This window comes from Nerophis ophidion, linkage group LG12, assembly GCF_033978795.1.
Source record: "Nerophis ophidion isolate RoL-2023_Sa linkage group LG12, RoL_Noph_v1.0, whole genome shotgun sequence".
Classification (NCBI taxonomy): Eukaryota; Metazoa; Chordata; class Actinopteri; order Syngnathiformes; family Syngnathidae; genus Nerophis; species Nerophis ophidion.
The window spans coordinates 62496445-62516213 of NC_084622.1; the positions used below are offsets into that span (position 1 = coordinate 62496445).

Consider the following 19769-nt stretch of genomic DNA (forward strand, 5'->3'; position numbering starts at 1 on the left):
CAGAGGCTGGTCTCCCGTGCAGACATGGTCAACACTCCCCACGGCCCGATACCAAAAAAAAGCAGCACAAAGGCCACAAAAATGCAACATGTTGTCACGCAATCCCGAAGGGGCCCCATCTAAACGGCAAAAAACACATGAAAACAAAGAGGGAACACAAGAGGAACACAAGAGGAACACAAGAGGAACACAAGAGCACAACGCTTCTGCAAGAAGCTGCGACACAAACAGTGGTGCTATCTTAAAAAAAGAAGTAAATAAATACATTTATCCATCCATCCATCCATTTTTCTACCGCTTGTCCCTTTTAGGGTCGCTGAGGGTGTTGGAGCCTATCTCAGCTGCCTTCGGGCAAAAGGCAGGGTACACACTGGACAAGTCACTACCTCATCGCAGGGCCTAAATACATAAAAATGAAAAAAATTATATATATATACATATATATATATATGTATATATATATACATACACACACATATATTTACACACACATCCATCCATCCATCCATCCATCCATCCGTCCATCCGTCCATCCGTCCTTCTGTCTTTCTGTCTGTCTGTCTGTCTGTCCGTCCGTCCGTCCGTCCGTCCGTCCGTCCGTCCATCCATCCATCCATCCATCCATCTATCTTTCTATCTATATATACACATATATACACATATATATATATATATACCGTATTTCCTTGAATTGCCGCAGGACATATAGTATGCGCCTGCCTTGAATTACTGCCGGGTCAAACTCGCTTCCCAAAACAATTAGCGCATGCTTAGTATTACCGCCTGGTCAAACTCGTGATGTCGCGAGTGACACTTCCCCTGTCATCATTTTCAAAATGGAGGAGGCTGATTTCAATACCGGTATTTTGAAATCGCATAAAAGGACGAAGATTAAGAGCTATTCAGTAGGATTTGAGGTCCAAGCTTACATCGCACGCAAATTTTTACTGCATACCTTTGGTAAGTGCCGGAGTGAAAAGAGGTTTTAAAATAATTGGGGCATGCTTATTTTTATCGCATGCCTTTGGTAAGCGCAGGAGTGAGAAGAGGTTTTAAATGAATTAGCGCCCCGGCGGCAATTCAAGGAAATACGGTATAATATATATATATATATATAGAAAAAAAGATGTGTGTGTGTGTGTATATATATATATATATACACACACACACACATCTTTTTTTCTATTATGTCTACTATATTTTAGTTAAGCGACTGTAAAATTCCTAATATGTTGAAAATCATATTTAGTATTTTGAAAACATTTTTTTTATGCTCCAGATATAAAAAAATATTACATTTATGAATTACTAATCCCTATTTTGCGGAAGTTAATTTACCATGGTCAGGCCCAGAACCAATTAACAGTGATAAACGAGGGACGACTACGCAATATAAATAATGTTTATCATATTTTAATGTTTATTTTTTATTTTTTAAACAATGTATGAATAAAAGTACATTTTTGAAGTCAGGGATCTGAAATCTCCGCGGTAAAAATAATGTAATAGGTATTCCATAAATAGTTAAAAGGTAAAAGGCACAACATGACAAAAGCGAATGAATCAAGAATGCAACCATCCATCCATCCATTTTCTACCGCTTATTCCCTTTGGGGTCGCAGGGGGCGCTGGTGCCTATCTTAGCTACAATCGGGCGGAAGGCGGCGTACACCCTGGACAAGTCGCTACCTCCTCAATACTGCACAATAATTGAGAGTGATGCAAGGACAGAGGCTTAGAAATGTACAAATAAAGTGAACATACATCATAAATTAATCTTTATGGGGAAAAAAAGGACATGTTGTACTTTGAATTTATTTGTGGAAACGTCTATGTCTTCATTGGATAAGCATGACTGAACAGTTGAGAACAGGCCAAAAGCTGTGCGCATGCGCAGTAGCTCACCACGCCACATGCTTTTGAATTATCACATCGCCGTAAATGCACAGACAAAAACCGGAAATGGGGTTTAGTTTTTATAAATATCAAGAGCAAATCCTGACCCCGAACAGGATTTCATGAAGTGAAAAAAGAGCACATTTTTCAACTTATAAGTGTTAGCTTATTTTATTTTTTATGATTTGTTTTATTTATTTTATTTTGGTTTTTATGGTTGTATGGTTTCTTTCTCTGTGATATTGATCAGCTCGGGTCTGAAATAAAATGACTACTACTTCTACTTAACGTCTTGAGTTGGTCAATGGCTGATTTTTTTTAAATAACAAATAACACCCGTGACAAACTTTTTCAAGAATAAACGCATTGTTCTCAAATGCGTTTCAATATATTCCACGAATGCACCCGGTTAATTCCTCTTTTATTCTGAAATCGCTTGCGGAAGTCGTTGCCGTGAATGCTTCCAGCCTAGTTGTGGTTAGCTGCAAGCCAGCAGCGGCGGCGCAGCATCAGAGCGCCGATCCCCCCGCGGAAGGGAAGGCGTGTGATAACCGTAGCGTCGTCACACGTTAAACGTTTGTATCATTTTTTTTTCTTTCTTCCTCCTCTTCTTCTTCTTCTTCTTCACTTGGCCAACTTCCAGCCGGATAGAAAAAAAAAAAAAAAAAAAAAAAAAAAAAGCTCTCCGCCTCTCAACCAGCATGGGTTAGACACGCCGCGACCCCGTGGAAACGTCCACTTTGTGCACTTGGAAGCGAGGATGGGGGCACTCGGACGGGATCACGCATCCTGACAAAGACTGGAGCATTTTTTGGGGGGATTTTTGCAGCCTTTTGTCGCTCCTTTTTTTTATTTTTATTTTATTTTTAGTTGCGGTCAACATCACGCGTGTTTGCCAGACGTGGAGAAATGTTGGCAGAATTGCTTTGCAGCGCCGTGGCTCTGGTCCTGTATGTCAACACTCTGCGTGCAGATTTCTGCTATGATGACAGGTAAACTCACACTCATGACACTGCATCTTCTCTTTCCCACTCAACTGAGGGGCTTTTCTGCACACTACAACACAGCAGGGATTTGATCTTATAGGGCAGGGGTAGGGAACCTATGGCTCTAGAGCAGGGGTCGGGAACCTTTTTGGCTGAAAGAGCCATGAAAGCCAATTATTTTCAAATGTATTTTCGTGAGAGCCGTATAATGTTTTTAACACTGATGACATTTATCAAACAGACAAGAAGCAAGGAATTAAATAGAGACTGAATTAAATTTAGCTCAATGAGGAGAAACATGTAGACCTGTACCCTTGTATAGTGTCGTCCCACGCTCTGACAAGAGAATTCTACGCCTCTTTTATTTGGACTTTCCCAGATTACAACAACTAAATGCGTGCATCTCTTATTCTTTTTAATAAAATTGTGACTTTGTCACGACGTGAATCATGTGATTCCCGTTTGCGAACGTACTGATGCAGGGAACTGGCTCTGTTGCGACGTGAAAATTGTTATTCTGAAGGTAACCAATAATAAATAAAATACTTTTACGACGTGAATCACGTTTGCGAACGTACTGACGCAGGGAACTGATTCTGTTGCGACGTGAATCACGTCCGCGAACGCACTGACGCAGGGAACTGACTGTGTCACGACGTGAATCATGTGATTCCCGTTCGCGAACGTACTGATGCAGGGAACTGACTGATGACATTTATTAAACAGACAAGAAGCAAGGAATTAAATAGAGACTGAATTAAATTTAGCTCAATGAGGAGAAACATGTAGACCTGTACCCTTGTATAGTGTCGTCCCACGCTCTGACAAGAGAATTCTACGCCTCCTCTTTTATTTGGACATTCCCAGATTACAACTAAATGCGTGCATCTCTTATTCTTTTTAATAAAATTGTTATTCTGAAGGTAACCAATAATAAATAAAATACTTTTACGACGTGACTCTGTCGCAACGTGAATCACATTCGCGAACGCACTGACGCAGGGAACTGACTGTGTCACGACGTGAATCATGTGATTCCCGTTCGCGAACGTACTGATGCAGGGAACTGACTCTGTTGCGACGTGAATCACGTTCGCGAACGCACTGACGCAGGGAACGTACTGATGACATTTATTAAACAGACAAAAAGCAAGGAATTAAACAGAGACTGAATTAAAATTAGCTCAATGAAGAGAAACGCGTAGAATTAAATTTAGCTCAATGAAGAGAAACATGTAGACCTGTACCCTTGTACAGTGTCGTCCCACGCTCTGACAAGAGAATTCTACGCCTCCTCTTTTATTTGGACATTCCCAGATTACAACAACTAAATGCGTGCATCTCTTATTCTTTTTAATAAAATTGTTATTCTGAAGGTAACCAATAATAAATAAAATACTTTTACGACGTGACTCTGTTGCGACGTGAATCACGTTCGCGAACGTACTGACGCAGGGAACGTACTGATGACATTTATTAAACAGACAAGAAGCAAGGAATTAAACAGAGACTGAATTAAATTTAGCTCAATGAAGAGAAACGCGTAGAATTAAATTTAGCTCAATGAGGAGAAACATGTAGACCTGTACCCTTGTATAGTGTCGTCCCACGCTCTGACAAGAGAATTCTACGCCTCCTCTTTTATTTGGACATTCCCAGATTACAACAACTAAATGCGTGCATCTCTTATTCTTTTTAATAAAATTGTGACTGTGTCACGATGTGAATCATGTGATTCCCGTTCGCGAACGTACTGATGCAGGGAACTGACTCTGTTGCGACGTGAAAATTGTTATTCTGTAGGTAACCAATAATAAATAAAATACTTTTACGACGTGAATCACGTTTGCGAACGTACTGACGCAGGGAACTGACTGTGTCACGACGTGAATCATGTGATTCCCGTTCACGAACGTACTGATGCAGGGAACTGACTCTGTTGCGACGTGAATCACGTTTGCGAACGTACTGATGCAGGGAACTGACTCTGTTGCGACGTGAATCACGTTCGCGAACGCACTGACGCAGGGAACTGACTTGTGTCACGACGTGAATCATGTGATTCCCGTTCGCAAACGTACTGATGCAGGGAACTGACTCTGTTGCGACGTGAATCACGTTTGCGAACGTACTGACGCAGGGAACGTACTGATGACATTTATTAAACAGACAAGAAGCAAGGAATTAAACAGAGACTGAATTAAATTTAGCTCAATGAGGAGAAACATGTAGACCTGTACCCTTGTATAGTGTCGTCCCACGCTCTGACAAGAGAATTCTACGCCTCCTCTTTTATTTGGACTTTCCCAGATCACAACAACTAAATGCGTGCATCTCTTATTATTTTTAATAAAATTGTTATTCTGAAGGTAACCAATAATAAATAAAATACTTTTACGACGTGACTCTGTTGCGACGTGAATCACGTTCGCGAACGCACTGACGCAGGGAACTGACTGTGTCACGACGTGAATCATGTGATTCCCGTTCGCGAACGTACTGATGCAGGGAACTGACTCTGTTGCGACGTGAAAATTGTTATTCTGAAGGTAACCAATAATAAATCAAATACTTTTACGACGTGAATCACGTTTGCGAACGTACTGACGCAGGGAACGTACTGATGACATTTATTAAACAGACAAGAAGCAAGGAATTAAACAGAGACTGAATTAAATTTAGCTCAATGAGGAGAAACATGTAGACCTGTACCCTTGTATAGTGTCGTCCCACGCTCTGACAAGAGAATTCTACGCCTCCTCTTTTATTTGGACTTTCCCAGATTACAACAACTAAATGCGTGCATCTCTTATTCTTTTTAATAAAATTGTGACTGTGTCACGACGTGAATCATGTGATTCACGTTCGCGGACGTACTGATGCAGGGAACTGACTCTGTTGCGACGTGAAAATTGTTATTCTGAAGGTAACCAATAATAAATAAAATACTTTTACGACGTCAATCACGTTTGCGAACGTACTGACGCAGGGAACAGACTCTGTTGCGACGTGAATCACGTGAATCACGTTCGCGAACGTACTGACGCAGGGAACGTACTGATGGCATTTATTAAACAGACAAGAAGCAAGGAATTAAACAGAGACTGAATTAAATTTAGCTCAATGAAGAGAAACATGTAGACCTGTACCCTTGTATAGTGTCGTCCCACGCTCTGACAAGAGAATTCTACGCCTCCTCTTTTATTTGGACATTCCCAGATTACAACTAAATGCGTGCATCTCTTATTCTTTTTAATAAAATTGTTATTCTGAAGGAGCTGAGCCGGAAGGCAAAGCTCTCAATATACCGGTCGATCTACGTTCCCATCCTCAACTATAGTCATGAGCTTTGGGTCATGACCGAAAGGATAAGATCACGGGTACAAGCGGCCGAAATGAGTTACCTCCGCCGTGTGGCGGGTCTCTCCCTTAGAGATAGGGTGAGAAGCTCTGCCATCCGGGAGGAACTCAAAGTAAAGCCGCTGCTTCGCCACATCGTTGAGGAGCCAGATGAGGTGGTTCGGGCATCTGGTCAGGATGCCACCCGAACGCCTCCCTAAGGAGGTGTTTAGGGCACGTCCAACCGGTAGGAGGCCACGGGGAAGACCCAGGACACGTTGGGAAGACTATGTCTCCCGGCTGGCCTGGGAACGCCTCGGGATCCCCGGAAAGAGCTAGACGAAGTGGCTGGAGATAGGGAAGTCTGGGCTTCCCTGCTTAGGCTGCTGCCCCCGCGACCCGACCTCTGATAAGCGGAAGAAGATGGATGGGTGGATGGAGGTCAGGTACCTCCACTATCCTGCAAAGTTTTTTCTTCTGAGTTTTCCACACTATGTGGAAATAATTGATCTCTAGAGAACAGAAAAAAAATCACTTGCAATTTCAAAATGTGCAGCTGGAAGGAACTTTTAAGCATCTGTTTAAAATAGAGTCCGTTGCCCCTCGTCAATGGAAAACATCATTTTGGAGGAAAAAAAGAGGAGCATTTGATATTTGATGGCTGAGTGGATGTTAGTGCCTCAGGCTCTTTTATTCCCCATGCACACTGTGATGTAGGTCAGAGACTTAGTTGTCGCTCTTGCAGCCTTGATTTTTTTAAATGATTTGATAATAACCTGGAGTTATTTTAAGCAAATATTGAGGGGATGTAGAAAGTGAGCATATGTGCATTCCTATTTAGTTTTGTTTTATTGGAACTAGGGTTGCCAATCTTTGGGTGTCCCATGATTTGATTCAATTTCGATTCTTGGGGTCGTGATTCGATTATATATCGATTTTTTTTCGATTCAACGCGATTCTCCATTCAAAAATGATATTTTTCCGATTCAAAACGATTCCGTCTTTATTCAATACATAGGATTTCAGCAGTCTGCTGACATGCTAGCAGAGTAGTAGATTTAAAAATAAAAATAAAAAAAAACTTTTATAATTGTAAATGACAGTGTTTTATCAAATGATTGCAATAATGTAAATTTGTTTAAACTATTAAACAAACCAAAAATTGGACTTATTTTATCTTTGTGAAAACATTGGACACAGTGTGTTGTCCAGCTTATAAAATGCGATGCAAGTGTAAGCCACTATGACACTCTTGTTCTTTTTATTTTTATTTTTATAAATGTCTAATGATGGATTTTTAATCACTGCTATGCTGAAATTATAACTAATATTGATACTGTTGATAATTTTCATTTTTGTTTCACTACTTTTGTTTTGTTCTGTGTCTTGTTTGTGTCTCCTCTCAATTGCTCTGTTTATTGCAGTTCTGAGTGTTGCTGGATCAGGTTTGGTTTTGGAATTGGATTGCATTGTTATGGTATTGCTGTTATTTTGTTGGATTGATAAAAAAATACATTTATATATCAATTTAAAAAAAAAAGAGAATCGATTCTGAATCGCACAACGTGAGAATCGCGATTCGTGTTCGAATACATTTTTTCCCGCACCCCGAACTGGAATATGCATATGCATACAATTCGATGTCTGACATCCCACTTTGTTCGTCCCCTGTATCCTGTGGCCCTACACTCACACGATTAAAATTAAAATACAAGGTTGTAGTCCACAATGTGAAAAACAGACTAAATCAATGGGGATACGTACAGTGAAAACAATCACCCTCATCACATTTATTTAGTTTACAATCAATTCATTTAACAGTTGAAACACTTATTGGGGTGTTACCATTTAGTGGTCAGTTGTACGGAATATGTACTGAACTGTGCAATCTACTAATAAAAGTATCAATCAATCAATCAAACAATATATACACATTTTTACATTTTCTATTCTTCTTATTTTTTGTAAAACTTTAATTTCATGTGCATCTTCTTTTCAAAACATTTGTTATGCTTTGTTTTGTTTTTTTTTACCAGCAAACATTTAAGCCTTGATTTGCAAAGTATGACAGAAGCTGTGCAAGAAAGAGTGAGGATTTATTAAGACGCACCAAGCTTACATTGCATACTCCTACCTAAAAAACTCTTATAAAATCACAAGGTGCTTCAGCTGACTAGAATTTATTGTATGTATTTTTTTGCATCTATAGCGGATTTATTGGATGTACTTTTAACATTGATTGAGATATTAATATATAAGATATTTGTTCTGTTGTGTTGCGATGCGGACGTTCTCCCGAAATGTGTTTGTCATTCTTGTTTGGTGTGGCTTCACAGTGTGGCGCGTATTTGTAACAGTGTTAAAGTTGTTAATACAACCACCCTCAGTGTGACCTGTATGGCTGTTGACTAAATATGCCTTGCATTCAATTGTGTGTGTGTGTATAAGCCGCATATATTATGTGACTGAGGCGGCACGCTGTTACTAAAGAGGAAAAGCGGATGTGGCGACAGGTTGTAGAGAATGCCAAAGGCAGTGCTGCAAGGGGTTCTGGTTATTTGTTCTGTTGTGTTACGGTGGGGACGTTCTCCCTAAATGTGTTTGTCATTCTTGTTTGGTGTGGGTTCACAGTGTGGCGCGTATTTGTAACAGTGTTCAAGTTGTTTATACGACCACCCTCAGTGTGACCTGTATGGATGTTGACCAAATATGCATTGCATTCACTTGTGTGTGTGTATAAGCCGCATATATTATGTGACTGGGCCGGCACGCTGTTTGTAAAGAGGAAAAGCGGATGTGGCGACAGGTTGTAGAGAACGCCAAAGGCAGTGCTGCAAGGGGTTCTGGTTATTTGTTCTGTTGTGTTACGGTGGGGACGTTCTCCCGAAATGTGTTTGTCATTCTTGTTTGGTGTGGGTTCACAGTGTGGCGCGTATTTGTAACAGTGTTAAAGTTGTTTATACGAGCACCCTCAGTGTGACCTGTATGGCTGTTGACCAAATATGCCTTGCATTCAATTGTGTGTGTGTGTATAAGCCGCATATATTATGTGACTGAGCCGGCACGCTGTTTGTAAAGAGGAAAAGCGGATGTGGCGACAGGTTGTACAGAACGCCAAAGGCAGTGCTGCAAGGGGTTCTGGTTATTTGTTCTGTTGTGTTACGGTGCGGACGTTCTCCCGAAATGTGTTTGTCATTCTTGTTTGGTGTGGGTTCACAGTCTGGCGCGTATTTGGAACAGTGTTGAAGTTGTTTATACGACCACCCTCAGTGTGACCTGTATGGCTGTTGACCAAATATGCCTTGCATTCAATTGTGTGTGTGTGTATAAGCCGCATATATTATGTGACTGAGCCGGCACGCTGTTTGTAAAGAGGAAAAGTGGATGTGGCGACAGGTTGTAGAGAACGCCAAAGGCAGTGCTGCAAGGGGTTCTGGTTATTTGTTCTGTTGTGTTACGGTGCGGACGTTCTCTAAAGGGCCAAGTGAAATTACACGGCGGGCCAAACTTGGCCCGCGGGCCAGAGTTTGACACCCATGCTGTAAACTGTATTTTTTTCTTGTATATTTTCTACATTTTTACTATATACTGTGTTTTCTTTTTGTTAGTGGGCCCCCTTTTTTGCATGCAGGTTCCATCCATCCATCCATCATCTTCCGCTTATCCGAGGTCGGGTCGCGGGGGCAGCAGCCTAAGCAGGTTCATGTACTTTATTTTTTATATGAAATATATCCCCCCCACATTCTTTATTTTCAAATGAGTCACATTAAAATACGCACAAAAAAAGTATTTGTAAAACAGAAAAAGTCAAGGCTGTGTTGACATTCTGTTTATACGCGCTCTAAGTCTGCAGTGTACAGTAAGTGTACGCACTGACATATGTACTGCGTCTGTTTCAACACAGCCAGAGGATACGGTTTAGTGAAACAAACAGTACATTAACACCTTCCATATAAACACTACCGCTGTATTTCCTTTACAACCCTGCTAACTGCTCTGTATATACAACACTTCCTGCAAAAGCAAAAAAAAAAAACCTTCTCCTAAGGCAAGTTATTCTGCTGGTGTAGTGCTGTGTTTGCAATCTGGGCTCGAGAGGAGGCTCAGGCGCTCCTATTTTAAGACAGATGTTGCATGTCCATAAAGCCTTCAAGGGTTGGTATCAGAAAGGTTAGAGGTGACTGCTGCAGAGAGCCAACAACCTTCAAGTTTTAGTGTAAAACCGCACGCCAGAACCTGATTGGTCTGTGAAGAGATGTTATTTATTGCCTCGTGAACGCTGGGCCAACATTGCACACAAACCCTGCAATCCCCGCCAAGGATTTTTCAATATTTTATTTGATGTGTCCTTACATTTGACAGGTTGTTCTTTGCAGGCCCTCCGTCAACCAGCACTTTCTGTTTTTAACAGCACGTGTTGGGCTCGGGCTCGTAATTAGCAGCCGTCTCCCGTCCCCCCAAGGCTGGATTGGTGGTGAGAAAGGCGGCCGGGCCATAGATAGCTCATTTGTCAAAGTAAAACAATCCCGGACCCCCGCAGCGCGGTTACTTGTTAATGATCGTGATGATCACCGCACGGTGGAACAGGGGTTAGTGCATGTGCCGCACAATACCAAGGTCCTGGGTTCAATCCCTGGGTCTTTCTGTGTGGAGTTTGCATGTTCTTGGCAAGACTAAATTGACCCTAGTGTGTAAATGTGAATGTTGTCTGTCTGTGTTGGACCTACAATGAGGTGGCGTCTTGTCCAGGGTGTACCACTCAAATGCAGCTGAAATAGGCTCCAGCACCCCTTGCGACCCCCCAAAAAGGGACAAGCGGTAGGAAATGGATGGATTTTGGGACGCAGATGGAGGAGGCTATGTTACATATTCACCTGCATGGCCTCAGCCTGCAGACAAGATAGAATTGTAGAGTGCTTTGCATAAACACATTTATTTTGTTAAAAGTCGGCTTTAGTGGCTACGCATTGATTTGGAAAAACCTTTCATATTCCATATTAAATCCAGCTGCACAATCAAGTTCGAGCCAATAGGAAAAGTCTGCCTGTACAAAGAGAATCATGCAGTTTGAGGTGCTATTTTATTGTGGTTGCATCGTCACATCAATCAATCAATCAATGTTTATATACATAGCCCTAAATCACAAGTGTCTCAAAGGGCTGCACAAACCACAACAACATCCTCAGTAGAGCCCGCATAAGGGCAAGGAAAAACTCACACCCAATGGGACGTCCGTGGCAGTGACAATGATGACCGAGAGAAACCTTGGAGAGGACCACATGTACTCTACTTTATTGTTTTCACTTGTTTGTGTAAATTCAAAGCACATAAGAGTTTTTAGGCACTCCAATTTTGTTTTTTGTATGTCAAAAGTACATGGAGTAATAGAAATTATCGGCCGATAAATGCTTTAAAATGTAATATCGGATATTATCGGTATCGGTTTAAAAAACTAAAATGACGACTTTTCAAAACGCCGCTGTACAGAGTGGTACGCGGATGTAGGGAGAAGCACAGAGCGCCAATAGACCTTAAAGGGGAACATTATCACAATTTCAGAAGGGTTGAAACCAATAAAAATCAGTTCCCAGTGGCTTATTTTATTTTTCAAAGTTTTTTTCAAAATTAATACCCATTGTGGAATATCCCGAAAAAAGGCTTTAAAGTGCCTGATTTTCGCTATCTGTGAAGCCACCGTCCATTTTCCTGTGACGTCATCCAGTGATATACATGCTATCCAGGCGGATAGCACAGCAAGATATAGCGACATTAGCTCGGATTCAGACTCGGATTTCAGCGGCTTAAGCGATTCAACAGATTACTCATGTATTGAAACAGATGGTTGGAGTATGGAGGCAGATAGCGAAAACGAAATTGAAAAAGAAACTGAAGCTATTGAGCGAATAGCGATTGACGCATCGTCGGTAAGATGTGCAGACCAAACGATCGGGACTTTCGCATCTTGTGACAGTGGAGCAACTTACATCCGTCGATTGGTAAGTGTTTGTTTGGCATTAAAAGTGGGTGGAGGGAAACGCTGGATGCAAATATAGCTACGAATGGACATACAGCTAGCCTAAATAGCATGTTAGCATCGATTAGCTGGCAGTCATGCTGCAACCAAATATGTCTGATTAGCACATAAGTCAATAACATGAACAAAACTCACCTTCGTGATTTCGTTGACTTTATCGTTGGAAATGCATCTGCAGGTTATCCACACATCTCTGTGTCATGTCTGCCTTAGCATCGGCAGTAAAATGTGCAGACCAAACGATCGGGACTTCCGCATCTTGTGACCCTGGAGCAACTTCAATCCGTCGATTTGTAAGTGTTTGTTTGGCATTAAATGTGGGTCGAGAGAAAGGCTGGATGGAAACATAGCTGGGAATGTACATACAGCTAGCCTAAATAGCATGTTAGCATCGATTAGCATGCCGTGCTAATCGATGCAACTTGAATCCGTCCCTGATCGTGTTGTTACACCCCCCGACAACACACCGACGAGGCATGATGTCTCCAAGGTACGGAAAACAGTCGAAAAAACGAAAAATAACTCGATGTTTATAATGTGTTTGAGAAAATGGCGGTTGACTACCTAGGTGACGTCACAACAAGAGCAAATAATAGAAAGGCGTTTAATTCGCCAAAATTCACCCATTTAGAGTTCGGAAATCGGTTAAAAAAATATATGGTCTTTTTTCTGCAACATCAAGGTATATATTGACGCTTACATAAGTCTGGTGATAATGTTCCCCTTTCAAAGTACTGCCTTTGCGAGCCGGCCCAAACACATAATACCTCCGGCTTTTCACACACACAAGTGAATGCAACGCATACTTGGTCAACAGCCATACAGGTCACACTGAGGGTGGCCCTATAAACAACTTTAAGACTGTTACAAATATGCGCCACACTGTGAACCCACACCAAACAAAAATGACAAACGCATTTCGGGAGAACATCCGCACCGTTACACAACATAAACACAACAGAACAAATACCCAGAACCCCTTGCAGCACTAACTCTTCCAGGACGGTACAATAGACACCTCCCCCAACCCAGCCCACCTCAACCTCCTCATGCTCTCTCAGGGAGAGCATGTCCCATATTCCAAGCTGCTGTTTTGAGGCATGTTAAAAAAATAATGCACTTTGTAACTTCAATAATAAATATGGCAGTGCCATGTTGGCATTTTTTTCCATAACTTGTGTTGATTTATTTTGGAAAACCTTGTTACATTTTTTAATGCATCACAACAAAATTAGGCATACTAATGTGTTAATTCCACGTCTGTATATATTGGTATCGGTTGATATCGGAATCAGTAATTAAGAGTTGGACAATATTGGAATAACGGCTATCGGCAAAAAAGCCATTATCGGACATCTCTATACAGCAACGAACAAAAAACAGTCTCCTGAAGGTACCAATATACTGCATTTGAATCACCGATGTGAAGCTCAACTAATTGTGCATTTAGGTTCACTATGAATAAAACCATTTCTCAAAATCGCCCCGTTATTTAATTGCCCTTTTCCATAATTAAATAATGGAGGGATTCAAGCAAGAAACTTATTTTAGTATTTTAAAACAAGGTAGTGAAGTTTGACTGGCAGATTGGTAAATGTAGGCACTAGTCATCTGATCTGTGTTCTGTGTGTCAGAACAAGAACAGTTCGAGATGCTACCTCAGTAGAAGCATTTAAGTCTCACCTTAAAACTCATCTGTATACTCTAGCCTTTAAATAGACCTCCTTTTTAGACCAGTTGATCTGCCGCTTCTTTTCTTTCTCCTATGTCCCCCCCTCCCTTGTGGAGGGGGTCCGGTCCGATGACCATGGATGAAGTACTGGCTGTCCAGAGTCGAGACCCAGGATGGACCGCTCGTCGGAACCCAGGATGGACCGCTCGCCTGTATCGGTTTGGGACATCTCTACGCTGCTGATCCGCTTGAGATGGTTTCCTGTGGACGGGACTCTCGCTGCTGTCTTGGAGCCACTATGGATTGAACTTTCACAGTATCATGTTAGACCCGCTCGACATCCATTGCTTTCGGTCCCCTAGAGGGGCGGGGTTGCCCACATCTGAGGTCCTCTCCAAGGTTTCTCATAGTCAGCATTGTCACTGGCGTCCCACTGGATGTGAATTCTCCCTGCCCACTGGGTGTGAGTTTTCCTTGCCCTTTTGTGGGTTCTTCCGAGGATGTTGTAGTCGTAATGATTTGTGCAGTCCTTTGAGACATTTTTGATTTGGGGCTATATAAATAAACATTGATTGATTGATTGAAGAACCTTCTTGATCTGTCAACATATTGCATCTGTTTGTGGCAGTTGGTTGTGTGTGGGAAGGATGAGGTGGGGGATTCATCCATCCATCCATTTTCTACTGCTTGCTTCTTCTAATTTGCTCAGTCTGCCCTGACGCATGTGCATTTCCAGTTATTGTGATGTACAGTAGGAGACCGAGGATCTGTTCAGCTTCTTTTCATGTAAATTCTCCTGAACATGAGTAAAACACTGCAGCACGTAATTGACTTGTGCTGCATTCCATTTACCTTGGAAGTTGCAAGTCACAGCTGGGAACGGCGTCACAGCGCAGTTGGGAGCTTTCCAGTTACGAGGTCGGAAATCAAGACGGCCACATCCACTCCAGCTATTTTTGAGGTTGCTTTGTCCGAATATAAGCAATTTATGGGAAAATATGCACTCTTTCTGCAACCTTCAATCGCGGAAAAACAAAAGCTATGGCTGGCGATGTATCAATCAATCAATCAATCAATGTTTATTTATATAGCCCCAAATCACAAATGTCTCAAAGGACTGCACAAATCATTACGACTACAACATCCTCGGAAGAACCCACAAAAGGGCAAGGAAAACTCACACCCAGTGGGCAGGGAGAATTCACATTCAGTGGGACGCCAGCGACAATGCTGACTATGAGAAACCTTGGAGAGGACCTCAGATGTGGGCAACCCCCCCCCTCTAGGGGACCGAAAGCAATGGATGTCGAGCGGGTCTAACATGATACTGTGAAAGTTCAATCCATAGTGGCTCCAACACAGCCGCGAGAGTTCAGTTCAAAGCGGATCCAAGACAGCAGCGAGAGTCCCGTCCACAGGAAACCATCTCAAGCGGCTCAGCAGCGTAGAGATGTCCCCAACCGATACAGGCGAGCGGTCCATCCTGGGTCCCGACGAGCGGTCCATCCTGGGTCTCGACTCTGGACAGTCAGTACTTCATCCATGGTCATCGGACCGGACCCCCTCCACAAGGGAGGGGGGGACATAGGAGAAAGAAAAGAAGCGGCAGATCAACTGGTCTAAAAAGGAGGTCTATTTAAAGGCTAGAGTATACAGATGAGTTTTAAGATGAGACTTAAATGCTTCTACTGAGGTAGCATCTCGAACTGTTACCGGGAGGGCATTCCAGAGTACTGGAGCCCGAACGGAAAACGCTCTATAGCCCGCAGACTTTTTTTGAGCTCTAGGAATCACTAATAAGCCGGAGTCTTTTGAACGCAGATTTCTTGCCGGGACATATGGTACAATACAATCGGCAAGATAGGCTGGAGCTAGACCGTGTAGTATTTTATACGTAAGTAGTAAAACCTTAAAGTCACATCTTAAGCGCACAGGAAGCCAGTGCAGGTGAGCCAGTACAGGTGTAATGTGATCAAACTTTCTTGTTCTTGTCAAAAGTCTAGCAGCCGCATTTTGTACCAACTGTAATCTTTTAATGCTAGACATGGGGAGACCCGAAAATAATACGTTACAGTAATCGAGACGAGACGTAACAAACGCATGGATAATGATCTCGGCGTCTTTAGTGGACAAAATGGAGCGAATTTTAGCGATATTACGGAGATGAAAGAAGGCCGTTTTAGTAACGCTTTTAATGTGTGACTCAAAGGAGAGAGTTGGGTCGAAGATAATACCCAGATTTTTTACAGAGTCACCTTGTTTTATTATTTGGTTGTCAAATGTTAAAGTTGTATTATTAAATAGAGGTCGGTGTCTAGCAGGACCGATAATCAGCATTTCCGTTTTTTGGGCATTAAGTTGCAAAAAGTTAGCGGACATCCATTGTTTAATTTCATTAAGACACGCTTCCAACTGACTACAGTCCGGCGTGTTGGTCAGCTTTAGGGGCATGTAAAGTTGGGTGTCATCAGCATAACAGTGAAAGCTAATACCGTATTTGCGATGTAGAATGTAAATATCACATGAATCAAACGCTACAGTGACAGCGACCATATTCAAAAGCAATACATTGTACATGATGGTTTTACTGCGGCAAAAACTAATCAGAGGTGCTAATAACAGATTTTATAGAAGCGGATATCCTTGTTTACATTCAGAGCAGCCATCTTTGAAACAAACTCAGACGTGGTGAGAAATGTTCTACTATAGGAGTGTTCCAGTTGTAATTCCAACTTGGAACTCGGAAATGTTTTCTTTCCAGTACAAATGGAACACACCTTCAGTTGCTTTGTTTAAAATGCTCCAAAGCTTCACTGATGTTAAAGGCCTACTGAAAGCCACTACTAGCGACCACACAGTCTGATAGTTTATATATCAATGATGAAATATTAACATTGCAACACATGCCAATACGGCCTTTTTAGTTTACTAAATTGCAATTTTAAATTTCCCGCGACGTGTCCTGTTAAAAATGTCGCGTGCGTTTGACGTCTCGGGTTGTAGCGGACATTATTTTCCAGCCCGATCCAAGCTATAAGTAGTCTGCTTTAATCGCATAATTACACAGTATTCTGGACATCTGTGTTGCTGAATCTTTTGCAATTTGTTCAATTAATAATGGAGTAAAGTAGAAAGATGAAGGTGGGAAGCTTTTAGCCTTTAGCAACAAAAACACAGCCGGTGTTTCCATCCATCCATCCATCCATCTTCTTCCGCTTATCCGAGGTCGGGTCGCGGGGGCAACAGCCTAAGCAGGGAAACCCAGACTTCCCTCTCCCCAGCCACTTCGTCTAGCTCTTCCCGGGGGATCCCGAGGCGTTCCCAGGCCAGCCGGGAGACATAGTCTTCCCAACGTGTCCTTGGTCTTCCCCGTGGCCTCCTACCGATTGGGTGTGCCCTAAACACCTCCCTAGGGTGGCGTTCGGGTGGCATCCTGACCAGATGCCCGAACCACCTCATCTGGCTCCTCTCCATGTGAAGGAGCAGCGGCTTTACTTTGAGTTCCTCCCGGATGACAGAGCTTCTCACCCTATCTCTAAGGGAGAGACCCGGAAACTCATTTCGGCCGCTTGTACCCGTGATCTTATCCTTTCGGTCATGACCCAAAGCTCATGACCATAGGTGAGGATGGGAACGTAGATCGACCGGTAAATTGAGAGCTTTGCCTTCCGGCTCAGCTCCCTTCTTCACCACAACAGATCGGTACAACGTCCGCATTACTGAAGACGCCGCACCGATCCGCCTGTCGATCTCACGATCCACTCTTCCCCATGTACAAAGAGTCATCGATTTAAAATTGATTACATCAACTATAGCCTTTTTGTCTGTACAGTGAACTCTGAGTTACCTACCACCGTTCACTTTGAAGCATCGCTTTTTGACATTTGCGGATTCCGAGATCTCCCGCGACACAATGCATCTTTAGAATAGATCAATTCCCTCAAGGCTCGCCTGCCTCATCGTTGCCCCTTCCTTGGCCCCTCGCATCATGACAGTGGTCTGTAACCCTATCCTGAATGATGGACTGGTTAGCGCTGTGGTTCTGTTGAGAGCCCAAGGGCGGCAACCCAACAGTCTGAGCATCTCCTCATTTTTCCCGGTCTGGATTTCTCTCTCTCTCCTCCCTGTAATTACTGTCCTGCCTCCATCTTTCTCTCGCTCTCTCCTTCCTCATGTCTGCCATCCATCTAAGCCTTCAGGGCCTCAGGCTCCGTCATCTAGCGACCGCCTGCAGATGGTCCTGTGTGGTTTTTTTCTCCCCTTGTGTAGCTTAAAGAGGACAGTTTGATGTGGATGGAGAGGAAGCAAAGGAGCTATGTCAGATTTGATTTTGTTGTTTGTTTGCCAGAATGGAGACATCAGAAGCCTGAAATGACATATGCAGATCACATGCAGCAATGCTATCACATTTAGGTTGATGAGGGATGTCTACAACCTCAGTAGACGACCAACAGACATTTACCGTGACGCATTCAAAGTAGGCAATTAAGCTTGTGTTGTTTCATCCATCTCTTTCATGAGCTGGCTTGAGTGTCAGCGCTACTTATTAGCCAGCAATTAGTTGTCGGGTTGGTTTTAGTCATTAGGTCACAGTGAAAATTAACACCTTAACTATCAATCAATCAATCAATGTTTATTTATATAGCCCCAAATCACAAATGTCTCAAAGGACTGCACAAATCATTACGACTACAACATCCTCGGAAGAACCCACAAAAGGGCAAGGAAAACTCACACCCAGTGGGCAGGGAGAATTCACATCCAGTGGGACGCCAGTGACAATGCTGACTATGAGAAACCTTGGAGAGGACCTCAGATGTGGGCAACCCCCCCCCCCTCTAGGGGACCGAAAGCAATGGATGTCGAGCGGGTCTAACATGATACTGTGAAAGTTCAATCCATAGTGGCTCCAAGACAGCAGCGAGAGTCCCGTCCACAGGAAACCATCTCAAGCGGATCAGCAGCGTACCGATACAGGCGAGCGGTCCATCCTGGGTCCCGACGAGCGGTCCATCCTGGGTCTCGACTCTGGACAGCCAGTACTTCATCCATGGTCATCGGACCGGACCCCCTCCACAAGGGAGGGGGGGACGTAGGAGAAAGAAAAGAAGCGGCAGATCAACTGGTCTAAAAAGGAGGTCTATTTAAAGGCTAGAGTATACAGATGAGTTTTAAGGTGAGACTTAAATGCTTCTACTGAGGTAGCATCTCGAACTGTTACCGGGAGGGCATTCCAGAGTACTGGAGCCCGAACGGAAAACGCTCTATAGCCCGCAGACTTTTTTTGAGCTCTAGGAATCACTAATAAGCCGGAGTCTTTTGAACGTAGATTTCTTGCCGGGACATACGGTACAATACAATCGGCAAGATAGGATGGAGCTAGACCGTGTAGTATTTTATACGTAAGTAGTAAAACCTTAAAGTCACATCTTAAGTGCACAGGAAGCCAGTGCAGGTGAGCCAGGTGTAACGGTACACAAAAATGTCGGTTCAGTACGTACCTCGGTTTAGAGGTCACGGTTCGGTTCATTTTCAGTACAGTAAGAAAACAACAAAATATAAATTTTTTGGTTATTTATTTACCAAATTTGTAAACAATGGCTTTATCCTTTTAACATTGGGAACACTATATTAATTCTGCCCACGTTAATCAATATTAAACTGCCTCAAATTGTTACTCAGATTAAATACAATGACAAAACTTTTCTTCTACATATAATAAGTGCAACATTAAACAGTTTCAAGTCAACTCATCATGCTTAATTTATCGCAGCATTTGGGAAGCCTGTATTGAATTTTATTATATAAATATTATATTTTTACCAACATGTGATAGCAGGGA

General features: G+C 42.6%; 1 protein-coding gene across 1 annotated transcript in view; it reads left to right on the forward strand.

Moving 5' to 3' along the window:
* Positions 1 to 2397: 2397 nt before the first annotated feature.
* The window catches only part of tmtc2b (transmembrane O-mannosyltransferase targeting cadherins 2b), a 360692-nt gene continuing 343320 nt past the window's right edge, over positions 2398 to 19769 (forward strand). Inside the window, exon 1 of the mRNA XM_061917943.1 lies at positions 2398 to 2888. Coding sequence (XP_061773927.1) covers positions 2806 to 2888 — 83 coding nt within the window. The 5' untranslated portion in view covers positions 2398 to 2805. The remainder of the gene's footprint in view (positions 2889 to 19769) is intronic.